The sequence below is a fragment of the Chiloscyllium plagiosum genome, chromosome 3 (assembly GCF_004010195.1).
Source record: "Chiloscyllium plagiosum isolate BGI_BamShark_2017 chromosome 3, ASM401019v2, whole genome shotgun sequence".
NCBI classification, from domain to species: domain Eukaryota; kingdom Metazoa; phylum Chordata; class Chondrichthyes; order Orectolobiformes; family Hemiscylliidae; genus Chiloscyllium; species Chiloscyllium plagiosum.
The window spans coordinates 131,963,837-131,975,727 of NC_057712.1; the positions used below are offsets into that span (position 1 = coordinate 131,963,837).

An 11,891-nucleotide genomic window follows, 5' to 3' on the forward strand; every position below is an offset into this window, starting at 1 on the left:
TTTCTTTGCAGCCCTTCTTCTGGGACCTCACCTGTGGCTAATGATGATGCAAAAATATCAGCTAGGGCCCCTGGAATTTCTTCTCTAGCCTCTTGCTGTGTTCTTGGATATATCTGATTAGGACCAGGAGATTTATTCTCCTTCATACATTCTAATACATCCATCATCGCCTCCACTGTGATAGGGACTGTCCCCCAAGATATCTCCAGTAACTTTACCAAGTTTCCAAGTCTTCATGTCTTTCTCGACATAAACACAGAGGAGAAATATTCATTGAGAACCTCGTCCATCTTCTGCGGTTCTATACATATATGTCCACTTTGGTCCTTGAGGAGCCCTATTTTCTCTCTAGTTATTATTTTTCCTTTAATATATTTGAAGAGCCTCTTTGGATTCACCTTAATCTTCTCAGCCAAGGCTATCTCGTGCTCTTTTTTCACCCTCCAGATTTCCTTCTTCAGTAAACTTCTATATCCCCAATATACCTCTAGAGATTATCTTGACCCCAGATGTCATACCTCCTCCTTTTTTCTGGTCAAAACCTCAATATCTCTTGTCATCCAGGGTTCCATTGCTGTGAAGTTGAAGGTGTATACTGTACCTTTAAGAGTGTGAGTGCTGTTCTGAACTGATAGATTGCAAGCATTTGTGTAGATGTCTAGATGACAGTCCCAGAGTGAACTAGAAAATTGAAAATATGGAAATTTGGTTGTGAAATGGATACCTGAGTTTTGGTTGCTGTTTTGACAACAATTCAAATTTAACCAATCAGTTCAAATTATGCCCAAGGATACTAAAACCTAAATGAGTCTGAATTTATTGTTTTGTCAACATCAAACCAATGAGTCGATCTTATGTTGGGGATATAAAAATGCAGACATTTTGAAAATCAGAGACAGGACAACTGCCATTAAGTCAGATCCAAGAAATTAGGAAACACTGTCTATCAAAGCTATCTTTTGATATGAAACATTTCGCAGTAAAAACAAAGAAGATGATCCAAGGAATTCAGCAGCCGGAAGAGTGAAGTCACAGAAGATGACCATGGCTGTGTGGTTTTGAAATTAAATTGATGTAATACGAATAATGTCTTATTGGAACAGCATATTGTTATAGAGTTGGAGAAAGTGAGGACTCCAGATGCTGGAGATCAGAGTTGAGAGTGTGTTGCTGGTCAAGTAGCACCTGAGGAGCAGAAGAATCGACATTTCGGGCATAAGCCCTTCATCAGGAATGAGGCTTATGGGCTGGGGGTGGGGTTGGGGGGAAGGTAGCTGAGAAAATGATAGATGGATGAATATGAGGGTGAAGGTGATAGGTCAAGGGGGGAGTGATGGATAGGTCAGGAGGGCGGTGCCCGAGTTGGAGGCTTGGGACTGGGATAATATGGGAGGAGGGAAGCTGTTGAAATCCACATTTATCCCATGTGGTTGCAGGGTCCCAAGATGGAATATGAGGCATTCTTCCGCCAGGCATTGGGTGGTAACGGCTTGGCGGTGAACTAATTAATAATAAATTGGAAACAGTGACCACAACATGGTAGAATTTAGCATTCAGTTTAAGAGAAAGTATCTTGGGTCAAACTAATTGATTTAAGCTTAAATAAGGATGATTACAAAGAAATGAGGGCAGAGTTAACTGGGATGGACTGAGTTTTTTCATATATTTAAATAAAAATATTTATTTTTTCATATATTTAAAAATAAATATATTTTCATATATTTATTTCACTTAAAATATGAAAAGGGAGGCAGCATCGATCTTGCAGCTGGTCTTGGGATTGCAGATTTAAATATTTATTTCAGTTTTCTTGCAGTTATTACAGTTATTATATTTCACTAATATAAGATTTTTAAAGACATTTGGATAGGTAAATGAATACGAATGTTTTGGAGGGAAATGGACCGGGAGCAGGCAGGTGGGATTAGTTTATTTTGGAATTATGTCCAGCATGGACTGGCTGGACTGAAAGATCTGTTTCCATGCTGAATGGCTCTGTGTCTGTTTGATAAGCCAAAATGAACATAAGACCCTCAGAAAATGTGGAGAAAATGAGGACTGCAGATGCTGGAGAGTCAGAGTCGAAAAGGGTGGCACTGGAAAAGCATAGCAGGTAAGCCAAGTGGTAGGAGCATTGACATTTCAGATGTAAGCCCTTCATCAGGAATGTAGAGGGGAAGGGGGCTGAGAGATAAATAGTGGGGGGGGTGTTGGGGCTGGGGGGAAGGTTGGTGGGAAGGCGATAGGTGCATGCAGGTGGAAGGGAATTGTGATTGATCGGTAGGGAGGTTGGAATGGATAGGCAGGAAGGAAGATGGACAGGTAGGACAATCAAGAGGGCAGTGCTGAATTGGAGGGTTGGGTCTGGGATGAGGTGGGAGGAGGGGAGGTTCGGAAACTAGTGAAGTTGATGTTGATGCAGTGTTTTTGAAAAGTCCCAAGGTGGAAGATGAGTCATTCTTCTTCCATTCGTTGGTTGTTTTGATTTGGCAGGGGAGGAGGCTGATGTCCTTGGGGCAGTGGGAGGGGGAGTTGAAGAAGCCCCACCTCCACCCCGTTATGCTCATGCTCGAAATGTCGCGACTTTCCTGCTCCTCGGATGCTGCCTGACCGGCTGTGCATGTCCTGCACCACACTTTTTGACTATGCTTCATAATAAAACAAAGAACAAAGAAAATGTACAGCCCAGGAACAGGCCCTTCGGCCCTCCAAGCCTGAGCCGATCCAAATGTACTGTCGGTCAATTCCTAAGCATCTGTATCCCTGTACGCCCCACATACTCATGCATTTATCCAGACACATCTTAAATGAATCTTCCGTGCCTGCCTCTGCCACCTCTGCTGGCAACGCATTCCAAATGCCCACCACCCTCTGTGTGAAGCACTTGCCGCGTGTATCCCACTTAAACTTTCCATCTCTCACCTTGAAAGTGTGACCTCTTGTTATTGAATCCCTCAACCTGGGAAAAAGCTTGTGTCTATCCACCCTGTTTATTCCCTTCATGATTTTATAAACCTCAATCAGGTCCCCCCTCAATCTCCTTTTTCCTAATGAACATAAACCTAACCTACTCAACCTTTCTTCATAGCTAGCACCTTCCATACCAGGCAACATCCTTGTAAATCTTCTCTGCACTCTCTGCAAAGCGTTCACATCATTTTGGTAATGTGGTGACCAGAACTGTACACAGTATCCTAAATGCGGCCAAACCAATGTCTTGTACAATGTTAACATGACTTGCCAGCTCTTATACTCAATACCCCGTCCAATGAAGGCTAGCATACTATATGCCTTCTTGACCACTCTATCCACCTATGTAGCAACCTTCAGGGTACAACGGACCTGCACTCCCAGATCTCTCTGCCCATCAACTTTTCCCAAGGCTCTTCTGTTCATCGTATAATTCACTCTAGAATTAGTCTTACCTAAATGCATCACCTCACATTTGTCTGGATTGAAATCCATCTGCCACTTTTCCGCCCAACTCTCCCGTCTATCTATATCCTCCTGTATTCTCTGACAGTCCCTTATGCTTTCTGCTACTCCACCAATCTTCGTGTCATCTGCAAACTTGCTGGTCATACCAACAGTGCAGATCATTTATGTATATTACAAACAATAGTGGCCCCACACTGACCCCTGTGGAACACCACTGGTCACCTTTCTCCATTTCAAGAAACTCTCTTCAACTACTACTCTCTGTCTCCTGTTGCTCAACCAGATTTTTATCCACCTAGCTAGAACACCCTGCTCACCATATGACTTCACTTTCTCCATTAGTCTACCATGGGGAACCTTATCAAAGAACCTTATTAAAGTCCATGTATATGACATCAACAGCCCTTCCTTCATCTATCAACTTGGTCACTTCCTTGAAGAACTCTATTAAGTTGGTAAGGCATGATCTCCACCGCACAAAACCATATTGCCTATCACTGATAAGCCCATTCTTTTCTAAATATAAATAGATCCTATCCCCTAATTAGCTTCTCCAGCAACTTTCCCACCACCGACGTCAGGCTCAGTGGTCTGTAGTTACCCGGAATATCTCTACTACCCTTCTTGTACTGAGGGACAACATGAACAACCCTCCAGTCTTCTGGCACTTCACCTGTATTTAAGGATGCCACAAAGATGTTTGTCAGGGCCCCAACTATTTCCTCTCTTGCCTCCCTCAGCATTCTGGGATAGATCCCATCCAGTCCTGGGGATTTGTCCACCTTAACAACCTCTAGCCTACCCAACACATCTTCCCTACTTATGTCAATGTGATCCAGACTAATCAAAATTCTATCTCTAATCTCAACAATCATCATGTTCCTCTCCTCAGTGAACACTGATGCAAAGTAATCATTCAGAATCTCACCAAATGTACTCCCTTTGTTACCTCTTGATTTATTGTCTGTTCCACCATATAGCTGCTGTGAGGGGATCTGTGGACTAGATTAGGGTGATGCTGGAAAAGCACAGCAGGATAGGCAGCATCCAAGGAGCAGTAATATCGTATCGGCAAAAGTCCTTCATCAGGAATGAGGCTGTGGGGTAAGGTGGGGGGGGGGGGGTGGAAATGAGGAAACTGGTGAAGTCCTCATTGATTCCCTGGGGTTGAAAGGTCCCGAGGTGGAAGATGAGGTGTTCTTCCTCCAGGCGTCAGGTGGTAAGGGAGTGGTGATGGAGGAGGCCCAGGACCTGCATGGCCTTGGCACAGTTGGAGAGGGAGTTGAAATGTTCGGTCACAGGGTGGTGGGGTTGATTGGTGCGGGTATCCTGGAGATGTTCTATGAAGCACTCTGCGAGTAGGCGTCCTGTCTCCCCAATGTAGAGGAGACCGCATTAGGAGCAACAGATACAATAAATCACTTGTGTGGAAGTGCAGGTGAAACTTTGATGATTGTGGAAGGCTCCTTTGTGACCTTGGATGGAGGTGAGGGGGGAAGTGTAGGCGCAGGTTTTGCAATTCCTGTGGTAGCAGGGGAGGTGCCAGGAGGGGAGGGTGAGTTGTTAGGGGGCATGGATCTGACCAGATAGTCTCGGAGGAAATATATCTCTGGGGACGGAAATATATCTCTGGTGGTGGGGTCCATTTGTATGTGGTGGAAATGGCAGAGGATGATGCTATGTATACTGGTTAGTGGGATGGAAGATGAGGACCAGAGGGGTTCTGTCCTTGTTGCAGTTGGAGGGATGGGGTTCGAAGGCAGAGGTGAGCGATGTGGATGAGGTGTGTTGGAGGACATCTTCAATCATGTGGGAGAGGAAATGGTGGTCTTTAAAGAAGGAGGACATCTTGTGTGTTCTGTGGTGGAACTGGTTGTCCTGGGAGCAGATGTGGCAAAGGCGGAGGAATTGGGAATAAGGGATAGCATTTTTGCAGGACCCAGGGTGGGAGGAGATGTAATCCAGGCAGCTGCAAAATGCTATCCCTTATTCCCACTGGATCCTATCTACTGCTGTTTTCCTACGTTAGTGTACAGTGCCCCATGCTGGGTATTGTTGTGTAAATAGTGAGCTGTAATGTTGCTCTATCCTCTTGTTTTCTAAGCATACTTTTTTTTTACATTAGATTACTTACAGTGTGGAAACAGGCCCTTCGGCCCAACAAGTCCACACCGACCCGCCGAAGCGTATACCACCCAGACCCATACTCCTACATTTACCCCTTCACCTAACACCATGGGCAATTTAGCATGGCCAATTCACCTAACCTGCACATTTTTTTTTGGATTGTGGGAGGAAACCGGAGCACCCGGAGGAAACCCACGCAGACACGGGGAGAATGTGCAAACTCCACACAGAGTCGCCTGAGGCGAGAGTTGAACCCGGGTTTCTGGCGCTGTGAGGCAGCAGTGCTAACCACTGTGCCACCGTGCCGCCCACTACCCTTTGCATTTCCCCTCTTCCAAATGCTAATCCCCTACACAAATTAGCAATTAATTTAAAACTCCCACTACAGCCCGAATTATGTGAGTTGCCAGGACACTGATCACAAAATATTGATTTAATATAAAGCCAATGTATGGTACATGGAAGGCTGGAAAGGTGCTATTTAATGTAAATTTTAATCATCTCCTCTGTTATCCCATCAGATATATTTTTAACTTATAGTGCCAGCCTCAATTAAATGCACGGCCGCTTTTACACACCAACAGGTCTATACTTTGCTCTGAAGGTTAAAATAGTTCTGTGATCCTATATAAATGATCATGCATCAATTAATGAGATTTCCTCTTCAATCACCTCATTCTCGCATTTTTAATTTGCATGGTTCCTAATTCTACCCAGTCTCTTCAAAGGGTTGGACAAACTTTATTTCACTAAATGTCCTCAATCAGTTGGATATTGGATGGACAAAGCAGGGGACCCATTACACCTTGTCCAAGGCTACTTTTAATTTTCTGTCATTAACTTCAGTAGAAGTGCCCACTCTAAAGTAGAAAATTGCCTTCAAATGATTGGTTAGAGGTAGGAAAACTTGAATTTATACAGTTCCTTTTGTGTTCACAGATTCTCTCTAAGAGTTTATTCAGCACTTTTGAAGTGTCATAGTTGTCTTTCATGACGTGGATTTGCATTCAGCAAACTCCCTCTGACATTAAAATGATAATGTATTTATAAAGTTAACTGAAGGCAGATATTGATCAGGACACTAGTGATAAGTCTTCTGTCTTTTTTTGAAAGAATGCAATAAGATCTTTTCGATCCACCTGAGGGAAATGGGGTCCCTCTTTAATATCTTATCAGAAACACCCACTTCCTACAGTATAGCACTCATCTTTTATCACATTGGAGTGCTTGGATCCTGAAGTGAGACTGTGTAGTGATCGAGTGATACCCTATAGTTTAGTTTGCATCTTGCCATAGCTGGATTCCAAAAATGTGGATGCTAGAGGAAATATGGAAGTGATTTTGAAGAACATAAAATATTTCTCAGGTGAAAAGACAGATTTAATCATTTTTTTTCTATGCTGTTGAGAAATAGTTTATTCTCTACCTCCAAGTCTTTTGTTGTGACCAAACTATTTATTGCCATCACCACTCCAACCACCTAAGCTGGTTAGGCAACTCAGAACGAAAAAAAATTGACTGCTATTATTCTTTCTAGCACAGTGGATGCACCTATTCATCAAAGTCTGCAGTGGCTCAAGAAACCAGCTCACCAAAGGCAAAAAAATGCTGGTATATTCAAATGAGTTACAAATACACCATAAGGTTAATTGAAGCAGGTCAGCTGACAGGGTTAGATAAAGAGGGGAGGGAGGAGAATTGCTGGAGCATAACCACAAGCATGGACCAATTAGAAATATTTAATTGATCTTCATTCTATGAAAGCTGCACAGTATTTAACTTCTGCATTTCATCTTACTTTGCACTTACCATTGTGATAAAAATGCCAAACTCTGGATTCAGTGATACATTATCTCCATCGGTGAAGATAAAATTTCGTTTCCTTTCTTTCCTTGCCACAAGAACGATATAAATCTGTTGAGCTGCTACTGATAAAACAGGCAGCTCAATTCTATTAAATTCATCAAAGCAGCCCCAGGAACCAGACTGTGCCAAACCTAGTGGGGAAAAAAAACAAAATTATCAAGCAATACAATCTAATATCAATTAAAAAACTCAACCAAGAAAGCTTAATGCCCATTTAACAACCTTTTAAAAAAGTTGAAATTCCATCTGATCACTTAATTTAAGATTATCTAGTTGCAATATATTTAAATGATTGAAATAAATCCTTTGAGTACTGGATTATCATTGAGCAGCAGGCAATGAGTTTCAGTCTATTTTCATTTCACTGATTTACAACATTTACAGGTGAGGTTAGAAACTGACAACAAAGGAAGACTCCTGAAAAAACACCCATCCCGACCTACTCAGGTGCATTTCAAAGCAAATGAAGCAAGATTGGAGCATTTAAAATCAATGCATGAAACTGTATAGCTTTGGTCCAGATATGACAAAAAGAGTTCAAGTCAAGAGATAAGGTGCATACGAGTCCTCCTTGGCATCAAAGCAGCATTTGGCTGAGAACAGCAAAACTGGAGTCAATGGAAATCAAGAGGAAAACTCTGGTATTAGTTAATGTCAAACCTAACACAAAGAAGATGGTTGTGGTTGTTACAGCTCATCATCTCAATTTCAGGACATCACTGCAGTGGGTTCTTCAGGGTTTTCTTCTAAGCCCAACTACCTTCTGTTGCTTCATCAAAGAATGTGCTGCAGGCTGCATAGGTTGCAATATGACTTGCAGCATCCAAGATCCTGAAACAGCTCAGGTTCAAATACAGAAAAGATTTGATAACACTCACTTTGGATTGAAAAGTGAAAAGTTATACTTATGGTGGCACAGTGGCTCAGTGGTTAGCACTGCTGCCTCACAGCACCAGGGTCCCAGGTTCACTTCCAGCCTCAGTCGACTGTCTGTGTGGCGTTTGCACATTCTCCCTGTGTCTGTGTGGGTTTCCTCCCACAGTCACAAAGATGTGCAGGTTAGGTGAATTGGCCATGCTAAATTGCCCATAGTGTTAGGTACAGTAGTCAGAGGGAAATATGGTCTGGGTGGGTTACTCTTCGGAAGGTTGATGTAGACTGGTTGTTTCCACACTGAATGGAATCTAACCTCACATGTGCCAAATTATTACTATCTACAATAAGGGATGACGTTATCATCTCCCCTCATCATTCAACAGTAGTATCATTGAATATTCCAACCAACAGCATTCTGTGGGTACTTTTGATAAAAATTGAAATTGAAACATCTATATAAATTCTATTGAGTGGTTGGGAAATCTTTTGTGATTAACTCAATCTCCCAACTCACCAAAGCCTGCACAAACTCAGTGGCTAATGTTATAACAGCAAATTACTGCAGATGCTGCAATCTGAAACCAAAAGAGAAAATGCTGGAAAATCTCAGCAGGTCTAGCAGCAGCTGTAAGGAGAGAAAAGAGCTGACGTTTCGAGCCTAACTGACCCTTTGTCCAGCTGCCAGACCTGCTGAGATTTTCCAGCATTTTTTCTTCTGGCTAATGTTATAATGTTGTGACGTGTACCTTTAAAAAAGATACATATTAAACGATTGTGAATCAATAGTAGAATGTCATGTTATTGGCCCTGTTATAGGAAGGATATTATTCAACCGGAGAGGGTTCAGAAAAGATTTACTAAGATATTGCTAGCAATGGAGGGTTTGAGTTAGAAAATAGACTGAGTAGGCTGGGACTTTTTTCACTGGAGCATAGGAGGTTCAGGGGTGACTCTCTTGAGATTTATAAAATCATGAAGACCATAGATAAGGTGAATAGCAAAGGTTTTTTTTCTAAGGTGAAGGAGTTCAAAACTAGGGGGTATATTTTTAAAGGGAAAGGAAATAGATTTAAAAAGAATATGAGAGACAACATTTTTGCACAGAGATTTGTGGAATGAATTTCCAACAGAAATGGTGAATGCGAGTACAGTTCCAACATTTAAAAGACATTTGGATAAGTACAACAAAAGGAGAATTTAGAGGGATATGGGTCAAATGCAGGCAAGTGAGACTAGTTTAGGAACATGATTGGCTTGGACGAGTTGGACGGAAGGGTTTGTTTCCATGCTCTGTGATGCTATGACTCTTTAGCACAATGTTGAGAAGGGCTCATCAAGACTAAGACCATTCTGACGATTCTAAATGTAGAAAACTATTTTCACATTTGTTATCTTAATTCTCTAACACACTCTCATTGTCCTTGACCTCTTATACTGATCCATTGAAGGAGGAATTTACAACACTTTAACATCAAACTGAGTTCAATTTTAGATCATTAACACTGCTCCTATTTTCTTAGCTAGAGACAAAAATATGCAGATGCTGGAATCCAAAGTAGACAAACAAGAAGCTGGAAGAGCATAGCAAGCCAGGCAGCATCAGGAGGTGGAGAAGTCATCATTTTGGGTATAACCCTTCTTCTTGGCCAGCAAGTTTTGTTTCATCTGTAACTATCTCTACCACTTCTTTCTGTTTCTTTACTTTTCCCATTACTATCTCTTTTTATCATGCACTACCGTTCCTTTTGTCATCTTATCAATTCTACCCTCTTTCCATCATAAACATTCTCCTTTGTTCTCATCTCTCCTTTCGCTATGGTGAGTATTATCCATAAGATGCAACTCATCAAAACTGTTTCCAAACTCATGATCTCTGCTCCCTTGCAAGATCTAGAGCAACATATCCATCTGTTTCAATCTATATGATGTAGGTCCAGGTAGAATGTTGTTCGGTAAGGCAATACACAATTTTGACCCAGCAATAGTAAAGGAACAGTGATATACTTTCAAGTCAGGGTGAGGTATGACTTGGAGAGGAGTACTGCAGAAGTCAGTGTTGAAGCTCCAATGGAATTAAATACAGGACTTATTGGAGCAAGAAAAGGAGGTGAAGCCTATGCGAGGGGACATACAGGAGAGGTGGACCTCTCTGATGATGAGACCTGTGAATTTGAAATACCTCAAGAGAGAGGGTTCACTTTGCACATCAGGCTGTTAGACTTGCTCTCTCTCCACAACACCCTGCCTCTCCAGCCATGCTCAAAATCACATTTGGTCTTCTCTGTGCCAAGGAGATTGTAGCATAGCTAACAAATACAGTGTACATTTATTAGTACAGCATAATACAGTTAAGTTTAATACAGTCACATGAACTGCTAACTTCATTTTAAAATGACAAATGATTTGTTGTGTTTGAATATATAGTTACCTTTGAAGATTCTTCCTAATCCTCTGAAATCCATTTGATCAGAACAATTAAACACAACAACATATTTTCCAAGAGCTTTGCCCATGTCCTTCACAGTCTCCGTTTTGCCTGTACCAGCAGGTCCTGCAGGAGCTGCTCCCATATTCATCCACAAAGCCTGAGCTAGAGTGATATAGCACCTACAATGAGAGCAAAACACAGCATTTACCATTAAATAAAAACAAATGACAATAGTTTTCTGTATGATCAAAATACTGAGTGTTTGGCTTTGCTTTTATACATGGCCTACCCAGTGATGCCCTCATTCCGTGAATGAATGAAAATACTTAAGCCATAATTTTAAAACCTATTACATATACAGAATTGTGTTAGGGGACTGGAAAGTAGTCCAAGTAACAGATTTAGAGTGGTGCTGGAAAAGCACAACAGGTCAGGCAGCGTCCGAGAAGCAGGAAAATCGACGTTTCGGGCAAAAGCCCTTCATCAGGAATATTCTGATGAATTGTGCCAGAATTGTGAAGTTGAATCCAGTGATGCTAGAATTATGTCTTTTCAAACAGGCCAATAAAATTCAACCTTACAGCCCTGGAAATGGCTGACTTCCCTCAAAGTTGACACATTGCAAGATGAAATGTATCATTAACTAAAGACTTTGCTCCTTCAAGCATCAGGGCAGCAACAGAAGAATTTGTAATTTCACAAGAGGGTGGTAGATTTCAGATCCAAATAAGTGACCATGTTCAAGCATTTCATACATCAGAGAAAAGCAAAATGTCATGCCAGAGAATGTAGGAATTTGTTGAAACCATAATGTATAAAATGGGATCAAACTATTCTGATTAGCAAGGTTAGATCTCATGGAATACAGAGAGAACTAGCCATTTGAATACAGAACTGGCTCAAATGTAGAAGACATTTGAGAAGAGGGTGGTGGTGGAGGGTTGGTTTTCAGACTGGAGGCCTGTGACCAGTGGAGTGCCACAAGAATTGGTGCTGGGTCCTCTACTTTTTGTCATTTATGTGAGCATAAGAGGTACAATTAGTAAGTTTGCAGATGACACCAAAATTGGAGGTGTAGTGGACAGCGAAGAGGGTTACCTCAGATTACAACAGGATCTGGACCAGATGGGCCAATGGGCTGAGAAGTGGCAGATGG

The 11,891-nt window shown here is 41.8% G+C and overlaps 1 protein-coding gene across 1 annotated transcript in view; it reads right to left on the reverse strand.

Annotated features, from left to right (window-relative positions):
• LOC122540179 (dynein axonemal heavy chain 8-like) overlaps positions 1-11,891 on the reverse strand; it is a 1,249,383-nt gene that overhangs the window by 414,270 nt on the left and 823,222 nt on the right. The window contains exons 44-45 of the mRNA XM_043675521.1: positions 10,736-10,914; positions 7,375-7,562 (exon numbers count right to left, since the gene is read on the reverse strand). Coding sequence (XP_043531456.1) covers positions 7,375-7,562; positions 10,736-10,914 — 367 coding nt within the window. The remainder of the gene's footprint in view (positions 1-7,374; positions 7,563-10,735; positions 10,915-11,891) is intronic.